This window comes from Orcinus orca, chromosome 2 (genome assembly GCF_937001465.1).
Source record: "Orcinus orca chromosome 2, mOrcOrc1.1, whole genome shotgun sequence".
Classification (NCBI taxonomy): domain Eukaryota; kingdom Metazoa; phylum Chordata; class Mammalia; order Artiodactyla; family Delphinidae; genus Orcinus; species Orcinus orca.
In genome coordinates, this window is record NC_064560.1 from 58,537,088 (window position 1) to 58,555,574 (window position 18,487).

An 18,487-nucleotide genomic window follows, 5' to 3' on the forward strand; every position below is an offset into this window, starting at 1 on the left:
CACTATGTGATTGTCTGGACCCGGGCGCTGAGCACACAGGAAGAAGTGGGCTTGTAACACACATGCCTGCCCTCCAGAAGCTTACGTTCTGGCTAGAGAGACTGAGAGAGAAATCATTGGGATACAGAGTGGTAAGTACTATGAGAATACAGGGATACAGAAGGGAAGGTGAGAGAAAGCAAGAAATATCAGAAGTTAGTTTTCTCCAGGCAAAGAATTTGTGGAAGGTCGTTCCAGGCAGTGGGAACACAAAGTTAGGCTGCAGAGTCATGAAGGGACCTGTCGTGGAAGGAGAGGGGGGTAGGTTCTCGGGCCTGGGATGTAGGGACTGGAGGAGAGCATCGAGAATGGAGTTTGGCGAGGCACTGGGGTTACGTGGCAAAGGGCTTTCCACAGGACGCTAAGGTGTTTGCATTTTATTCCGTGAGTAGTGAGGAGCTAGGGGAGGTCTCTAGCTCTATACGTAACGTGTTCAGGGTTTTTTTTTTACCCTTTGATTGCACGGCAGAGGACAGGATGGAGTAGGTGGAACTCGGAGATTTTCAGAGGAAGGAAACGGATGGTGAGGGCCTGAACTAAAGAGCAGATGTGGGAAGAGAACAGAGAAGAAGGGGCAACAAGAGGCAACCTGGGAAGAATCAACAAGATCTGTTGGCGGATTAGCTCTGGGGCAAGAGACGGGGGAGCCTAGGAGGACTGGAATATTTTTAGATTAGAAGACCGAGCGATGGCAACACCACCACCGGAGTAGAGAATCAGAGAAGGGAGGTGGGCTTGGAAGGGAAGAGAAAGATCTCAGTGTGGGATACAGAGAGATGGAGGTGCCTGGGGGAGGTTTAGTTAGAGATGCCCATAGGCAATTAGATTTAGGACTGACAGTGACTGGTAAGTGAGATCCAGGTGGAAGGAAGACTTGAGAAGTGCAGCCATGGGCATGGGTGAGATGACTTTGGGGACCCTGGTGATAATCTCCATCACTATTGATTTCATCCTTAGTGTGTACCAGCTGGGTTTGCCAAAGACTTGACATATACAATTGCATTTAGTGGCTATACATCCCTCTGAAGTCGGTATGATTTTCCCCTCCAATTCCTAGATGAGGAAACTGAGTCTTAGAAAGGCAAAGGAACTTGCCCAGTGGTGGAGCTACGAAGTGGAGAAATGACGATTTAGATCCACCATAGCCTGTGTTCGTAACTAGTGGGCTCCCAAACTCCCAGCAGAGACAGGACAGAGAACGGAATGATGGGGAAGAGCCACACGTGCCTGTGGGGTGGGATTCAAACCCAGCCCTGCTCAGTTATTAAGCACGGACAGTAAGCACACTGGAGGAAAGCGAACCTCTCACTTACGGTAAACAAGTAACTTGTCTAAACCTCTGGGCAGTAGAAGAGAAGAGAAAGGAAAGGGGTCTCGATTCAGTGATCCGTGCCTCTTGCTGCCCTGGAGGACCATGGCGAGAGAGCAGCGGAGGAGGACGCAGGGTAGGGGGGCGAGGCTGTGGCCCCTGCACTTGAGGGGCTTGCATTCTGGCTGGAGGGGTGAGGCATCCACACAGAGAGTCCACAGGAGGTGAGGACCCTGGGCGTGAGGGGGTCAGGGGCCCAGCTGCTCAGCTGAGGGAGCCAGGTCGTGAAGGGCAGGCAGAGCTTGGAGCAGCAGCAGGGCTAAGGCACTGCAGGCAGGGGACACACACAGGCAGCAGGGTGCCTCGCTTATGCCCAGCTTCGCTATTTACTTTGAGTGACCTTGGACATCCATCTAACCTCTTAGAGGCTCTGGTTCCTCAACTCTGAAATGGGGGTGTGGTCTTCACCTTACAGGACGGCTGTTGAGGGTAAATCTCTTCTACTGACAGTCTACCATTCGGCAGGAATTGTGCCCAGCACTTTTAATGATTTATTTAGTATTATTTTTTTGCGGGGGGGGGGGTAAAATTATCTAACATGAAGTTTACCATCTTAGCCTTTTTTTTTTTTTTTTTGGCCGCAGCGTGCGGCCTGTGGGGTCTCCATTCCCCAACCAGAGATTGAACCCGCGCCCCCTGCAGGTGAAGCGCGGAGTTTTAACCACTGGACTGCCAGGGAAGTCCCCCATCTTAGCCATTTTGAAGCGTGGAGTTCAAAATGAAGCGTGGCACAAAGGACATTCACATTGTTTTGCAGCCATGACCACCAGCCATCTCCAAGGACTCTCCGTCTTGCCAAACCGACACTCTCTACCCCTTAAACAACTCTCATGCCCCCACCTCCCCGCCCCTGGAGATGACCATGTTACTTTCTGTCTCCATGATTTTACTACTCTGCGTACTTCATACAAGTGACGTCATACGGTTTCGTCCTTTTGTGACTGGCATATTTCACGTAGCATAATGTCCTTTAGGCTCATGCATGTTGTGGCATGTGTCACCATTCCCTTCCTTTTTAAGGCTGAATAAGATTCCCTTGTATGTAGAGACCATATTTTGCATATCCATTCATTTGTTGATGGACACTTGGGTTGCTTCCACCTTTTGGCTATTGTGAATAATGCTGCTATGAACATAGGTGTACAAATATCTGAGTCCCTGCTTTCCATCCTTTCTGGGTATATACCCAGAAGTAGAATTGCTGGATCATACGGTAATTCTATTTTTAATTTTTTTGAGGAACTGCCATCCTGTTTTCCATCGTGGCTGCACCACTTTACACTCTCACCAGCCGTGTACAAGTGTTTCAATTTCTCCGTATCCTAGTCAACACTTTTCATTTTCTATTTTTCTGATAGTAGCCATCCTCATGGGTGTGAAGGGACATCTCATGGTGGTTTGGATTTGCATTACCTTAATGATTAGTGATGTTGAGCCATCTCATGGTGGTTTGGATTTGCATTACCTTAATGATTAGTGATGTTGAGCATCTTTTCACGTGCTTGTTGGCCATTTGTATATCTCCTTTGGAAAATGGCTGCTCAAATCCTTTGCCCGTGTTTTACTTGGATTGTTTGTTTTTGTTTTTGAGTTGCAGGAGTATGATTTGCAAATGTCTTCTCCCATTTCCTGAGTTGCCTTTTCACTCTATTGATTGTGCCCTTTGTTGACTGATCCACAGAATATTTTCATTTTGACATTGTCCAATTTATCTATTTTTTTCTTTTGTTGCCTGTGCTTTTGGTGTCAAACAACGTATTTCTTAAAACCCTCTGTTCTTACTGTGAAGTAGGTTCTATTGTTGTCATCATTTTACAGAAAAAAAAATTGAGGTTTAGAAGGTTAAGTACCCTGTGCAAGTGTGTGCAGTTAGAAAATGGGGGCGCTGGGACTTGAACACAAGTCTGTTTGGCTCCAGGACTCAGACTTTTAACTATTACTCTAAGTGATTAATTACCTGTGACAATAAGATGATTAGGGTGATGGTTATGACGTCTTCGTTGTTGGTAATGACGACGATGATGATGTCCTGACAGCCTTAAGAATGGAATAGCTCCCAGAGGTAAACTCTGAAATGGTAACTTTGCCTAGTTTTGCAGCAAGTAGTGGGGAGAAGGTTGGAGAGTTGAGAGGGGCCGTCTTGGCAACCCTATTACTGACAGAGTTCGGACTTTACCTAGAAGATACTAGGGAACCATTGATGCCCAGGTGTTTTTGGAAATGGAATTTGTCGGCTCTTTGTAGAGTGGGTGTGAAGGAAAGAAACTAGACTCCAGGGACTCAGCTTGGGAGCCGGTACAGGACTCAGATCCTGATGCAACAGTTTCCACTGTTTGCTTGAGGAGGTGATGGATATTTTCTAGGTCTCTGAACAGCAACTCAAAGAAGCTGTGGCCCAGGCTGTGGAGAATGTCAAGTTTGGAAAGGAGAGGCACCAGTGGAGTCTGGAAGGTAAGGAAACAGTGAACTTGCATTTGCAGTATCTTTGTCTTCTTAGAAAGCTTTGAGTTTAGCCATTAACTCACCCTCTCCAATGGATCTCCATCTTACAGATGAGGACATGGAGTGTGGGGGCCTGGGTTCCCCCGGAAGCCGACTCTGACATGGGGTTTGGCCTGCAGGATGTTTATTCAGAAGCATCCTGGGCTCCACACCTGTGGAAGGGAGGGGAGTCACGGGGCTGGGCGGAGGGACGAGCTGAGCTGAGATGACGCAAGACAGCTTCCGCCCACCCCTGGAGCTCAAATGGCCCGTCAGAGTTGTCCTGTTGGCGGAAATGACTGGGCCTTTCTAGCCCCATCTCCATCAGGCTGTGGAGACGGGCTGCCCCTCGGGCGAGGTAGCTCTCTGTAGCCAAGGCAGTCCCTGGAGGGGCTGACAGCCACAGGCCATCTGCTCTCGGCACTCGGCACAGCTAGGACATCAAGCCCTTCCTTGAAGGGCCATCGAGGGGGTGCATCTCAGTCTCCATCACGTGGAGACTCAGAGCGTTTGAATGATTTTCCCAACCTAAAGTCACTGGTGCTGGGCACCGGACCCAAGACTGCCGAGCTCCAAACCAAAGTGACCTCGGAGGAGAATCGGACAGCCTGGGCAGGCGGCGTGCCCCCCGTGGCTCACCTTGGGAGCAAGGCCAGGGGTGGAGGTTCCCTTGTGCTTCCAATGCAGGTGTCAAAAGGCTGGAGAGCAGCTGGCACGGGCGGCCGACCTTGGAGAAGGACCGGGAGAAGAACACGGCTCCCCCGCATCGCAGGGCTCCGAAGGTCATGATCCGCTCCAGCAGTGACAGTAGCTACATGTCGGGGTCCCCCGGGGGCAGCCCCAGCAGTGGCGGAGAGCAGCCGCCCTCCGACTTGGAAGTCAGCACGCGCAGCCCCAGCCTGCCCCTGGGGCCGGAGCCAGGGGTGCCTCCTGGGGCATCATCCGGGCCGCCCCAGGAGAGCCCGGGCGGCCACCCGCCACTGAGACTGAAGAAATCCTTCGAGATCTTGGTGAGAAAGCCTACGTCCTCCAAGCCCAAGCCTCCACCCAGAAAATACTTTAAAAGTGACAGTGACCCTCAGAAGAGTCTAGAAGAGAGAGGGGGCTCCCTGTGCCCTCCTGGACACACCTTGCCCACCTGTGGCCAGGTAAGAGTATGTCCGATGGGTTGAGCGTTCGCAGAGCGTTAGCCACGGGCAGAGGAGGATTCTCCTCCATCAGAGAGAAGAGGCTGGGCTCCAGCTTAGGGCCGACTGCGGAAAGAGAGGCTTTAAGCCCGGCAGATCTCAACTGAAGCCCCAGTCTTGTTGATTGGCTTCTGTGTTCCCATCCATTACACCCTGGAATTCAGGGTTGTTTTCACAGCTCTCTAAGCCTCAGTTTCCTTATCTGTTAATTGGGGCCAAGTTTAGAGGCTCCCTCCACGGGCTAGCATGAGGATTAAATGGAACCGACCAAGCGGTTGCCTAACAGACTGTCAGGCATAATGGTGTTCATTGCTACATTGGCTCTTCCATCGCACCCCTAAAGACCTCAAGTCCTCCCATCCCACTCCCCTCCGGGAAGGCAGGCTGACGGCCAGGCAGCTTCTACACCTGGGGCCGTTTTTATGCCCAGGCGCTGTGCTTTGTCTCAGTGAAGCCTGACAACTACCTGGGGATGAGGGTGCCCTTCATGCAAAGAGGAAGCCGAGGGACTTGCTCAAGGTCACATTGCCAGTGGGTCACTTTATCACTAGGCTATGCTGTCTTTCACGTCTTCCCCGACAGCTGCCTTCTCTGGGCAGGTGGAACTGGGAATCCCCTCTAACAATCGGTAAAGGAGGGTTGGTAAACTTCAGCAGGAATAAGAAACCCCAGAGAGGAAGCTATTGAGTAGGAGGGGTGAGAGTGAAGCGGGGAGGAAACCAGGTTACTGAAGAGGAAGCACGGTTTTGCAGGCCGGCAGGATGTGGCTGGTTAGCAATTCATGATGGAGTTGCCGACGTGGATCTGTTCGCCTGCTCCTCCTTTCTAAGCAAACATTTCATTTTCCTTCGAGCCTGAGACCTATAAGTCCAGGAAGGCAAATTAGGAACAGAGAGGCTGAGAAGCCAGGCTTTTTACTTCGTCCCTGGAGACCCAGAAAAGGAGCGGATTTGCCAGAGCAGGTCTGCCCCAGCGATGCCCTTGGGCCACCCGGCCGGGTTGGACCAGATATGGGGCAGGGGAGTCTCCCCAAGTGAGGCTGCTGGAGGAGGAATCAGGGTTTCTGCTTCAAACCTCCTCCTTCTTCTTCTGCAGAAGAGGGAGATCTGCTGCAAGCAAAAGTCCCTTGTCTTTGCCACGCTGTGATGCCTCTTCCGCATCTGTCGCTCCTGCCTGCACCCTCCCACCTTCTGCTGTGTCCCACGTGGCCCACAGACCCTTCTACGGCCTTTTACAAAAGCACAACCGACACCACATTATTTTCCTGGGCGTTGGGGGTACAGAGAAAGGATTATAGCACAGCAAAAACAGGGGGCTGTTTGCTGCACGTCATTCTTAAAAATCTCCACCGCCATGCCTGGGGATTTCTCACTGGGTGTTTCTCTCCTTGGCCCCAGTGTATAACATCTCTCCATCCTTCTCTCCCTCCCTCCACCTCCTCCTTGTCCGTTTTCTGTCTCTGTCTCTCTCTCTCTGTCCCCCCACCTTCCCCTCCCCTAGTCTTTTCTCTCCAGGGTCCCAAGACCCTTCTCAAGTTTTTATTACAACCCCCAAATCTTTTTCATCTACTGTAACTCAAGGGGACTTAACTTTCACTACCAAAATCACCTTCAGTGTATTCCCTTCCCTCCCTTCTAGAAAATCAGCTTGAACTATCACTTGTGGTTAAAAATCACTTTCTCCCCTAAGTCCACATCTCTGTCTTCTTTCCTTCTTTCCCTTCTCTCTCCCTCTTTCACCAAGCACTGTGCCAGGAAACACTATTTAGAGCAAAATTCAAGTAAAATCAAATTTATTTCAGGAGCTAATTAAAAAAAAAAACAACTTCCATATAGAGGGTGCAACATCAGGTGTGCTGACGAAAAGACAACACACATCTGTGTCCGTTCCAAGATGCAAAGTTGCTTTGACGACTGTGGTTGGTACCCAGAGCATCGGCCTATGAAAGTGTCAACCAATCATGGATATAGACAAGTGTCACCTCATCTTTCAGAGTTCCAACTGGGTGAAGTTAAATTTCAGCCACATATCATTTCTTCCTGCTGATGAGTGTCTTAGATACCGTCAGTCTAATATTTTAAGCTTCTAAGGCCATGGCCAAGCCTTGCTTTTACGAAGGACTAGTTCAAGACACGCAACGATTCCTTTGAGTTCGTTAGTCTCTCAGTGTTTCCAAGATGCCCCCCTAGACTCAGTTCTACACTAGGGACCTTGGGCTGGGACAATGCTTTGGGAACATATTTCTAACTTCTGTAGAATTTTCATTCCTAAAGAATGTTTATTGACAAAGTAGGTATTAAATCTCAGGCCACAGACACTTTCGATGTCTTTTTTAGTCCCAAATGGTGCATTTGTTCCTCCTTCCTTCCTTCTTTTTGGGAGGAAGCCTGTAGCCTTGTCAGATAGCCAGCCCGTCCTTCCACCTGACCCTGGAATGAGCAGAACACAGATGCCATCCACGGCAGCATGGCAGAGTATTTCCCTTGCAGAAAAGTTTAGGCAGCATCAATTTGATGATGTCTGCCTTTTTTTTTTCTTTCTGAGTTGGTACTTTACTTATTCCTTCTACTGTGTATGTCTGTGTCTCTGGAATACTCTCCCTCAGCTTCTCTGCCTAGAAAATTCTTACCCTTTGCTCAAGAACCAGACAAAAAGCACTTCCCGTGGGAAGCCCTCAGCACCTCTCTGGGACAGAACTGCTGCTGGCTGCTTCCTCTGGGTCCTGACAGCATCTCTTTCATGCTGTGTGAAAACCCAAACGCTAGTCAAGCATCGGATGGTTACTTGGGGCTTGGTCCGTCTCATCCCTAGGCTGGTTTGTGAAGGAGCCTGAGTCCACGTTCAGGCTCAGTGGGGAAAACGATGCTGCCCTAGAATGGTAATATCACTCTGGGGGCTGCAAAGGGAAGTGACGGCACGGGTCCTGAGTATCTGTCATCCCTTGCAGCACGCTTTCTAAATAACTGAATAATGAATCACAGTGTAGAAAGCGACAGCCACGTTTTCCTCCAAGTGTTCTAACCTTAACTTAGTGAAGACTAGAGGGTAGTTCTTTGCCTGGTTCTCTTCCCTCCTGGGACGGGGGGTAGTTTTGCAGAATGCAGTGGTAAGTGAAGCAGTGACAGTCCCCCGTCCCCACTCCCAAGCCTCTTTTCCCTGTCACAGAGAGCCCAGGATCTCCACATATGTCAGTAGGATGAGCCCTTGTTCTGGATACCGGCTCGTGGGAAGCAGAGGGATGCTCTGGGCCTCCAGGAGGTGCTGGCTCCCTGGGTCAGCCAGGCAGGTACCACAGTGGAGGAAAGGCCCTTGACTGACAGGGCCGCTGCACTTCTCATTAAAGCATCTGAACGTCACCTCTCCAGTCCCAATCAAAGTGCGCCTTGCCTTCTCACAGCTGGAGGCTACCGTTTTGACACGGTCTTGCTTCCTGTTTACACCACAGGAAGCCAGCGAAGTACTGCCACCGCTGCCTGTGCAGGAAGGCGCAGCAGGGAGAAGCCCTCACGCCACTGCCTGCAGCCCAGGACCTGCAGTCGGCCCGCAGACGACGTCCTCCTCAGAGGGCCGGCCGGGGAGGAGAGGAGGCAGCCCAGGTAGGTTTTCAATTAGATCTGCCAGGAGGAAGGAACTTCCGGATCAAGGTCCGGTGCTAAGGGAAGGACGGTGAGTTTGCCCAGGGCATTGGAGGGTTCTGCACAACTCGACAGCTGGACTCGGGCCGATGAACGGTCAGGAGTCCCCCGAGGCGGTGGGACTGCAGGACCGCGCGGTTGCTGTCCAGGGTGGGAACCTCCTGGCTGGATCTGTGATGCTGTGATGGGGGCGGGGGATGCAGGGGGAAGTCGGGCCAATCCAGACAGTCAGCTGGAGAAAGGGGCCCTCGGGAAAAGGTCCAGGACACGCCCACCCAACCACAGTGAGCAGCTGCTCCCTCTAGGGTGACAGCGTTCTAGTAAGCTGCGTTCAGCATTTCCAAGTGTGGGAACGCGGGGTCAGAGAGGGAGGAATCAACAGCATGTTGCTGGTGGTCACCGCCTCCTGCGGGGGGAGGGGGGGCGTGGATGGAAGGGGTGTGCCCACATGGTGCCCCTGGCAGTGCTGAGACATGAGCTGAACATGCAGAGCTTTGTTAGAAAGAGCATCGGACCTGGGGTCAGGGAGACCAGGGTAGGAAGCCTGGCTCTGTCCTTCACGAATGTGACTCTGGGCAGCTTTCTTTACTTTTCTGAGCCTCAGTTCACTCATCAGCAAGTGGGAAATCACACAGCAGCCCAACATGTGATTCAGTTCAGCCAGCATGTACTGAGCGCTGGCTTCGTGAGGCCCTGTGCTGGCTTCTTAGGAAGGAGGGAGGGGAAGAGATAGAGACAGAGGTAGAGACAGAGACCGAGACAGGGGGAGAGAGAGAGAGAGAGAAGATATGAGAATGAAGGAGAAAGAGAATGAGAGAAAGAAGAAAGACCAGTTCCTGCCATCAAGGAGCTCCCAGCAGTGGCAAGGTAATAACTATGTCGGTTACAAACCTACATATTTATTACTCGACCTGTTTGAGAAACACTACGTGAAAAGCACACGGAAGGCTCTCAGAGGTTAAGGGACGTTATGAATGGAAATAGCTGGCACGTCTCACCCAGAGCAGCGGCCCTATCACTGGAGGCTCCTCTCCCCGTCCCTCCCCTGAGTCCCCCCAACTGAGGAACTTGCCAGGGAATACCTTGGTGTTCTACTGGCAAGAGCTCCTCGCCCCAGTTTGCAGAGGGCTCTCCTGTAGAACATCTGACTACTGAGTCTTACGACAGGCCCTGCAGCAGAGCGATATGTAAATGCAGAAGCAGGCTGAGGGGGCTGGGCTCACGTGGTACAGCCCCCGGCGTCAGTACTGACCACCCTGGCCTGTGGGATGTTGCAGAAGGTCTCCTGGGCATCTTCAAGGCTTAGTACTCTACAGGGTTTGCATACCTCGAGGGCTGGCGTTGAGACCAGGGGCAGGAGGAATCAGCCCTCCTTAAACTGGGTTGCATTCTGATACATCCCCCAGAGCATGGGACCAGAGCAGCATACTCCTAACCAGGGAGAGATCAGACCTGGGGTGACCCGAGGGCCACGCATCTACTTGGCTTCTTGGCTGTGCAGGACTTGGGGGCCGGCCTCCCTCTGTTCCTGGGAAAGAGTCCAGGCAGACTCCCCTCTTCTGGCTTGTTCAAGACTGGCTTCCAAGAAAGACCACCAGTGGTGAGGGGCTGAACTTGACTAGGCGTGCCTGAGAGAGCAGGTTGGAATGACCTGTGGGGCTGCTCCGACACCAATGCCCAGGCTGCATCCCCGGTGTATTACATCAGCACCCAGGGCTGGACGTCAGCATTCTTAGGTCCTCCAGACTCCAATGTGCCAGCCAAGTTTGGGAATCGTTGTCACAGAGCTTCTTTCTACCTGGAATCCTCTCATCAGCTCTTTAGGTAGGGGGAATGCTCCCTTGCCGAGCAAGCTGGTTAATTCTTTGAGTAGGGAGAGCAGCAGACTCACATGACTTCAGGCACCAGATGGATGCTTTAATGTGGGAAACCTGGTGAGGGTGAGGGCTGTAACTGCGTAGAGCTGGGGTGTGCCCCGTCGGAAGGCGTGCACACCCACTTTTGCTTTTTAATGACATGGCAGTCCAAACCAAATACGGCTGCCCATTTGTGACCCTTGGCTTAAAAGTTTAAAAGGTAAGAGGACCGCTTTGACCTTTCAAGTTCTAATGAGTTATCTAAGAGGCTATTTAGTGGAAAGAATACGAAAGTGGGGAATCAGGAGACAGGGGTTCTCACCCAGGCTCTGCCAGTAGATGACCCCTTACCCTCATGACTGTTGGGTTCCTCAATCATACAATGTCAGAGATCAGACTAGGTATTCTATGCGAACCCGTGTAGCTCTAAAATGCTGGGATGCTGTGGAGAGACTCACAGCTCTGGTCCTCTGGTTCTGTGACCCTGCCTGTTCACCCTTAGCCAGGTAATGGCACGTTGGGTAGCAGCTCACCCGACAAGGAATCCACCACTTCTGCTTGTCGTCTCCTCTAGCATCCTTGCTATTCATCGTTGAAACTAGAACTTAGGAAGAAAACCCACGATCAGGTGTAACGCACAGCTTTGGCCTTTCTGCTCCCCAGTGACGCCAACGTCTCCAATAAAACACCCACTGCTTAAGCGGCAGGCTCGGATGGACTATACTCTTGATATCACCGCCGAAGACCCTTGGGTTAGAATTTCTGACTGCATCAAAAATCTCTTTAGCCCCGTCATGAGTGAGAATCATAGCCACGCGCCACTGCAGCCCGTCGTCACGCTGGGTGAGGAAGATGGGATTCAGGGCCACCCAGATGGGACTGTGCCCAAACTGGACACCACCAGTGGCGGTCCCACAGTTTACAAGTCGGCAGACGGCAGCACGGTGAAGAAGGGTCCTCCAGTGGCCCCCAAGCCCACCTGGTTTCGCCAAAGCTTGAAAGATTTGAGGAATCGTGCCCCAAGGCAGCCCCCAGAGGCAGCCTCCGCCGGCCAGCCGACACCCACCTCCAGGGAGCGCCCAGGGCCACCCCTACGGGCCTCCTCTTCCATCAAGCAAAGGATCAGCTCCTTTGAAACCTTTGGCTCTTCTCACCGGCCTGACAAAGGAGCCCAGAGACTAAGCCTCCAGCCCTCCAGCTCCTCAGGGGCGGAAGCAAAACCTCCTGGGGAGCAAGAGGGAGGACGGGCTTCTCGGGCTCCTGGTGTCTCAGGGCGAGGGGCTCCCCCCACCGTGGAGCAGCAGTGGCCAGAGCCAGAACAGCTGCCCCGGGCCTCCCTCGCGGCCCTGGAGGCCAGCGACCCCGGTGTGCCGGAGTCCCCTCCCCCCGGACAGCAGCCCGGTCAGAAAACCCTGTCCTCGGACCCCGACCCTCTCTCGAGGCTGCTGGCGACGCAGATGGAGGGATCTCGAGGCCCAGGGGTCAAGATACCAAGCCAGCGGGCACGGAGCTTCCCCCTGAGCAGGACCCAGTCCTGTGAGATGAAGCCACTGGATGAAAAGACCAGTAAACTCTACTCCATCAGCAGCCAGGTGTCATCGGCTGTCATGAAGTCCCTGCTGTGCCTTCCGTCTTCCGTCTCCTGTGGCCAGACCTCCTGCAGCCCCAAGGAAGGGGCGTCGCCCCCCATGGCGTCCAGTGAAGATCCTGCTGCAATTAGCTCTGCTGAATCTCCTGCCTCAGACACGGGCTTCTCGCTCAAGTGAGTGTCTCTGCCCAGTGTGGAACTTTCTTGCCTTTCTTCCTCTTATAATCCTCTGTGTCTTGTAAAACATCACCCAGGTTTGCTAAAGGATTGTTCCACCTGTTCTTTGACACACGCGCGCGCGCGCATGTGTGTGTGTGTGTGTCACACCTCTGCCTTCTGTATTAAGGAGTTTTCACAACACCCGGCCTTGGGAGGTGTGGGAGGTGGGGGACAGAACTGGCCCCCTGCTGAATTACACGTGCATATTGGAACTAGTGCACCTTGGACATATCCGGCCATTGCTCAGGAAGACCCGAATGAGGCCAGGAGATGATCCCTTGGGGGTTCTTGCCACCTCCCTCTCTCCAAAGAAATCCACCTGTACTCTGCACAGGGTTCAGCCTCCTGGCCTGGGAGTTCGGACACCTGAGCCCCAGTCCCATCTCCCACACTGACGCCCTGACCGTGAGCTGGTTCCTTCCACACTCCCCCTCGGTTTCCTCTTCAGCTGAAATCAGGAGCTGGGCAAGACCTGCTCCACAGAACCGGGGGCGCGGGGGGCTCCCAGCAGTGCCCCAGAGCTCCTGCTGCAGGGCTGGGGTTTAGTCTTCCCTCTTGAATCAGAACAACTGTGCATTGATCAGTATCATGTATTGTTCTTATATTGCTGAGAAATGTTTGAGACTCACTGACCCAGATGTTGTATCAGGTGCCACCTACTGTGAGGAAACAGGAGAGATCCTCCAAAACAGCGGTCCCCAACCCTTTTGGCACCAGGGACCAGTTCCGTGCAGAAAATTTTTCCACGGCCCCGGGGGGAGGGGGAGGTTCAGGCTGTCATGGGAGCAATAGGGAGCGAGGGGGGCGGCAGACGGAGCTTCGCTCGCTCGCCCGCCGCTCACCACCTGCTGTGCGGCCCGGGGGTTGGGGACCCCTGCACCAAGACACCCCCGGATCGGGGGCTGAAGAGCCAGACCAACTCAAGCACTGGAGTTGGTCAGCGGTAGAATCGTAGCCTTTACTATTTCGGCTTCCCAGGAGCTTGCTCTTTCTGGCTGAGAGCCTGTTCTTCTTCTGGAACTGCAAGGCTCACCATGAGCATTTACTGCCGTGAGACCCCCTCCACCTTGTGTAGTGATTAGGTGCTAAGGTGGGATAGGCAGGTGCTGACAACATCTGTGAAGGAGGCCAGGGTGAGTGTGTGTGTGAAAGGACATCCGTCTTGGTGGCCATCTAGGTGCAGATTTGTCCAAAGCATGTTATACTCTGGGGTGAGGTGCTGAGGTTCTGAACACAGACTTTGGAGTCAGACACACCATGATCTGTGATTTCGAATCCCAGATCTCGGCCTTTCCTAACCACGTGACCATAGACAAGGTATTCCCCCTCCCTAAGCCCCAGTTTCCTCATCTCTGTAGTGGAGGGATGCTGGTATCTATTTGTGAATTTGCTGCACCAAATAATAGAACGAACATTAGCACCGTCTTGGAAGAGAGTAATTATGCTGAGGATGTTAGCTCTTATTAATATCATGATTCGTGCTGTGTGCGGGTCCTCCCTATGAAAGCCTTTCAGAGCTGAGAGAATACACAGAGGGTCTCGGTGAGCCCACGGAAGCTGACGACTCCGACCACGGCGCTCCTCAGTCTGGTCAGTCAGTGATCTCCCTGCTGAGCTCTGAGGAATTAAAGAAGCTCATAGAGGAAGTGAAGGTTCTGGATGAAGCAACGTTAAAGGTAGGTTTTTTTTATAAGCACTTGCAGAGATGAAGGCCTTGCTATGAGCAGTGTGGTCACCTCAGGTGGGCCGGAGGGGAAGCAGCGCGTGCTGCCTGGGCTCCTTGAGGTCGAGAAGGGAGTTCCCAGGGGCTGACACCAGACTCGGGTTGTATCCTGCCCGGGGCAGAGGGGCGGTGTATCACTGGACCACAGTAAGACCTTCCGGTATAGGGAGCTTTGTAGCTCATGAAGTGCTTTCAGTCATAGACTTATTGTATCTTTTTGACCCTTTAATAAATGAGGAAGGCGAGGTTCAAGGTCACAGAGCCTAGGTTTTCTATCTCCACGTTCCGTGCTCTTTCCACGTCCCACGGGCTGCCTGCCCAGTGTGCGTCTCCAGGGAGATGCTGCGTGGGAGTGAGCCATCCACTGCAAGTTCTGATCTCTTGCCTGAAGACTTGCCCTGCACACCGAGAGGTGACTGATCCCAGGGCTCGTAAGGGTTCCCACACTTCAGTCAAGTCATTCTGAAAGTCCCACTTCCCCTAGGCCTTCTGAGCACGACCCAGAGGTGCATGGAGAGGAAGTGGTCAGAAAGAGCTGAGGCCCATTCAGCTCAGATGAGCTCGGGCTCATGGGCCTTGCATCCGCCTGGGCTGCCCTAGTCCATGCAGGCTTTTTGTGCTGGAATCATCCAGACTGGGATGAGAGGATAAGGAGGGACCATAGCTGGTGCTCCCTAGATCCAGGGTAGGGGTGAGTCTGACAAGATGCCCTGGGCCGGGATTCATCCTCTGGGGCTCTCACTCATCACCTGGGCACTGGGACCATCATCCCCAGGGCCTAATTCAAATGAAATAACAGAGGCAAAATTGTTGCATAAAATACAAAGAGCGGTCCTGCCTGGGGTGTTCCTGGGACAGTATTTGCTTTCCCATTTGACAAAGGGCTCTTATAGGGCAAGTAAGCTGACACTTGGGTCAAAGTTGGGAGATGTGGGCCAGTGCTGGCGTAGAGGCGGGACAGTGAGGTCCATTCATCCCTTCATCCTTCCTGGGTCTTGGGGACTCCAGATCAAATGATCATAGAGCCAGCCGCGCAGCAGATGCTCTGTTGGTGCCAGAGCAAGTGAATTCTTTGACATAAGGTTATTCCCTCGCGCTAAGGCACAAACTGGTGGCCCGAGAGCCTGCAGGTATACTTTATGTGGTCTGCATGGTGCTTTTTAAAAAAGTATTGTATTCTAAATATTATCAAACCTGAATCAAAACCTGGATTTCTGGCTGCTCTCTTTTTATAAAAGGAACGAACGATCTTGTAGCACTGGGTCTGCATTCCTATGTAGCCGTGGGTCCTCTTAAGCAGATGTGCTCTCAGGTCTCTGCAGTTGCTGTCGCTCACATCTGCCCATTTTGCTCTTTGAAGTCATCTGCCTGGGTCCTGTATGCATTTGAGCTTGAGACCCCTCCACCATCGAGACCGGAATGAGGGTCTCTGACTTTAGACACTGCAGAGCGATTGTTCTGGCTCCAGCTGAGCCCAGGCGCAGGCCGGGAAGTACTGTGTGTGCCTGGGTGGGCGTGTGTGTGTGTGTGTGCGTGCGCGCGTGCATGCGTGCATGTGTGTTCTAGGGCAAGGAGTCAGCTGGGCTCCTAAATGCAGCTGCTGTGCCACATGGAGCAGCAGGTGTAAAGACAGAGCAGCCAACTTCTGCAAAACAGCCCTGCTCCCAGCTGTGCTGACCCAGAGTCCTACAGGCTGACCTCATTTTGTCCCACGCCAAGGTGCCAGAGCTGTGTTATCTCACACGCTGGGATTTCCAGCTGACTTAGTAGCACCCAGCCCTGTGTCCGTACAAACGTGGATGTGGATTGCGTGAATAGCAGAGGAAAAGAACTCTATTGGTTGCCTTATGCACATTTTTTTTTTTCTTCTGAGCTTCCCATGACTCCAGGAATTATAGTCTTCTCTTTACAAATGATGAAATGGGTCTGACGTACCTGGGAGCGTGGCCAAGCTGGGGTTTGAGAACGAATCAGCCTGATGTTGGAACACTTGTTAAACTGTTCACGCTGCTGCAATAAAATGTTTTTTAATATATATGTTTCCTTCTGCAGCAATTAGACAACATCCATGTTACCATCTTGCACAAGGAGGAAGGGGCTGGCCTTGGGTTCACCTTGGCAGGAGGTGCGGATCTAGAAAACAAGGTGATCACGGTGAGTGGCCCAGCCATGGGGGCGCGTCAGAGCCAGAGGTGACGGCCCTGGGAGGGGGGAGCACTTACTAGGAGAGATCAGAGGAATGCATGACCCCAGGCCACTGGGTGTGAGGTTAGGGCAGGAGCTTAAGATCCCTTTCAAGAAGGTTTACAGCCAGGATTAAAGACCTGGCTGTGATATGTAGCATAGCACACCTAGATGGAAAGAGGCGTCACCTGGACAGAAAGAGCCCTTGGGGAGGCAGGTCCTGTACTGGAGGCTGTTTTCCTGGGTTTGCCCACTGGGAGATTGGGGATGTTAACATGCACGATTGCGAAGCAGATCTGATGGTTGGTTGAGGGCAATGGGGCCCAGCTGGAAAGATCAGGAACTGCACAGCGCAACCCAGGATGCACAGGAGGCTTCAGATCTCACAGTCGAGCCCCCTGTTCTCTCAGGACCAACTAGAGCCCGGGGTAAGACTGGGGAAGGCATCGATCCTGGATCATCTGCGTCTTCCCCTGTGGACCCTGTTTTGTTGGTCCACACAGTGTGATCAGCATTGGCTGCTGCCCTCTGCCCACTATGTAGGCTACCTGCACCTGACCCAGATGGTTTCTGGTCATCCCATCTTCATGGACCCAGCTGTGACATGGCTGCTTCATCTCTCCAAAGCTGAGTGCACTGGCGTCACCCCCATGGCTGTGTTGTCTCAGCATATCCTTCATGTGGACTCATCTGAACTCCCTTGCTCAGCTGAAAACAAACCCTCCAGCTCACAGGGGCAGCCAGCGTTAAACACACCACACCCCCTGGCAGTGGTAACTTGGTCCATTCCTATTGGGCACTTCGGAGTCAGTTGTGGGCGAGCAGCAGCTTCCTCCTTTGTAAGCAAGCTCTCTACCGCATAAAAGCACGTAAAACCAACGAGGACCTGTTTCTGACACTAAGCACGTAGCAGAGCATCATAAAGACGTTCCTGATGGTGCAGTTTGCTTTCTATTTGAAGAGAAGAAAAGAGAGCTTGCCTGTGGGACGAGTACTTTGGATCTGTGGGTCTTTCCTTGAGCCGTGACTTCTCTGCATCCCGTTTGCTCGCCATCCCTGAGACACTGCCTCAAAAACCAGGAGCGATACACACCAGCTGATCATACGCACCAGACTTCCCCTTTCTCCTTCCGTGTTTGAGCGCTTCCCTTCCTTTCCTGATTCATTAAAAGAGAACTCACACTGAGCACCGTCCATGACCAAGAGCAAGCTGGGCTCTCACTGGCATGTTCAAGTCGTCTTCCCCATACCTCAGGATGGGGGATTGGGGGCATGTATGCTTCATTTATAGAGGCCAGACTGAGATGCAGAGCAGAGATTCTGCTTCCTACTTATAACCAAGGGATTTTGACCACATCTGACCCCATAACAGACTTTTTCTAACACTGAAACAGGTTAGAGAAACAAAGAACCTTGTTCAGATGATAACAGCAAAACAACACGCAGCAGAGTTTAGTGATTGCCCGTCCATGCTGTCATTCAATCCTCTTCATTAAGCACGTTAGAATTTACATCATTAGAAAGGCTGAGGCAGAGACATGAGATTTTTTAATCCCACATATTTTTCAGAAAGGAAATGGGGGTGGGCGATGGTCCCTTTTAACTGGAGTTAAAGGATCAGAATTTCTAGGGTAGGAGTTTTAAAAATGTCTAGACTTCCTAGGATAGGAATTCTGCATTCTGCAGAAGATGGGGCCTGAGAATTTCTCTATGGAAGAAAGGATGCTTTGCTGAAACTTTGGGGGATCACTGTATTATACGGCCTGTTCTTAGAGAATTATCATGCCAAATAGCACTGTAGAGTCTCTAGGATTTTTTTTTAAACTGTAGGCATTTTCAGAGCTTATGTTTTATCCAATGTTCTTAATTTTCTTAGACTTCAGAAACTTTTCTTACACAATACCTATTAATATGGCACAGAATCAGTGCTTGAATTAAAGTACTCTGGGAAATGCTGATGTAGAGCACATAAGGCAAAAGATTTTAACTGAATGTTAACGAATTGTAGTGATATAGTCTCGGACATTGTGTTGGGAAGGATTCTGAGGGCCAGTCTGGCCATTTTTGCTAATGACCTCTGGTCTGGGTGGAGGAGGGAATGCTGGCTAGCAGTCCTAATCTAGGACACATTTCGTCTTATTTTTTTGGCCCAGGGATCTGCTGGGTTTGACTAACTGGTTCAGATCCTCCTGCAGCAAGGATCTAG

General features: G+C 52.0%; 1 protein-coding gene across 4 annotated transcripts in view; it reads left to right on the top strand.

The window, feature by feature from the left end:
- Positions 1-18,487, top strand: part of IL16 (interleukin 16) — a 116,630-nt gene that overhangs the window by 94,619 nt on the left and 3,524 nt on the right. For all 4 annotated transcript variants that reach the window (XM_033402963.2, XM_049705733.1, XM_012536221.3 and 1 more), the window contains exons 11-16: positions 3,772-3,859; positions 4,577-5,037; positions 8,522-8,672; positions 11,231-12,329; positions 13,882-14,050; positions 16,150-16,251. In XM_033402963.2, the coding sequence (XP_033258854.1) occupies positions 3,772-3,859; positions 4,577-5,037; positions 8,522-8,672; positions 11,231-12,329; positions 13,882-14,050; positions 16,150-16,251 (2,070 nt within the window). The remainder of the gene's footprint in view (positions 1-3,771; positions 3,860-4,576; positions 5,038-8,521; positions 8,673-11,230; positions 12,330-13,881; positions 14,051-16,149; positions 16,252-18,487) is intronic.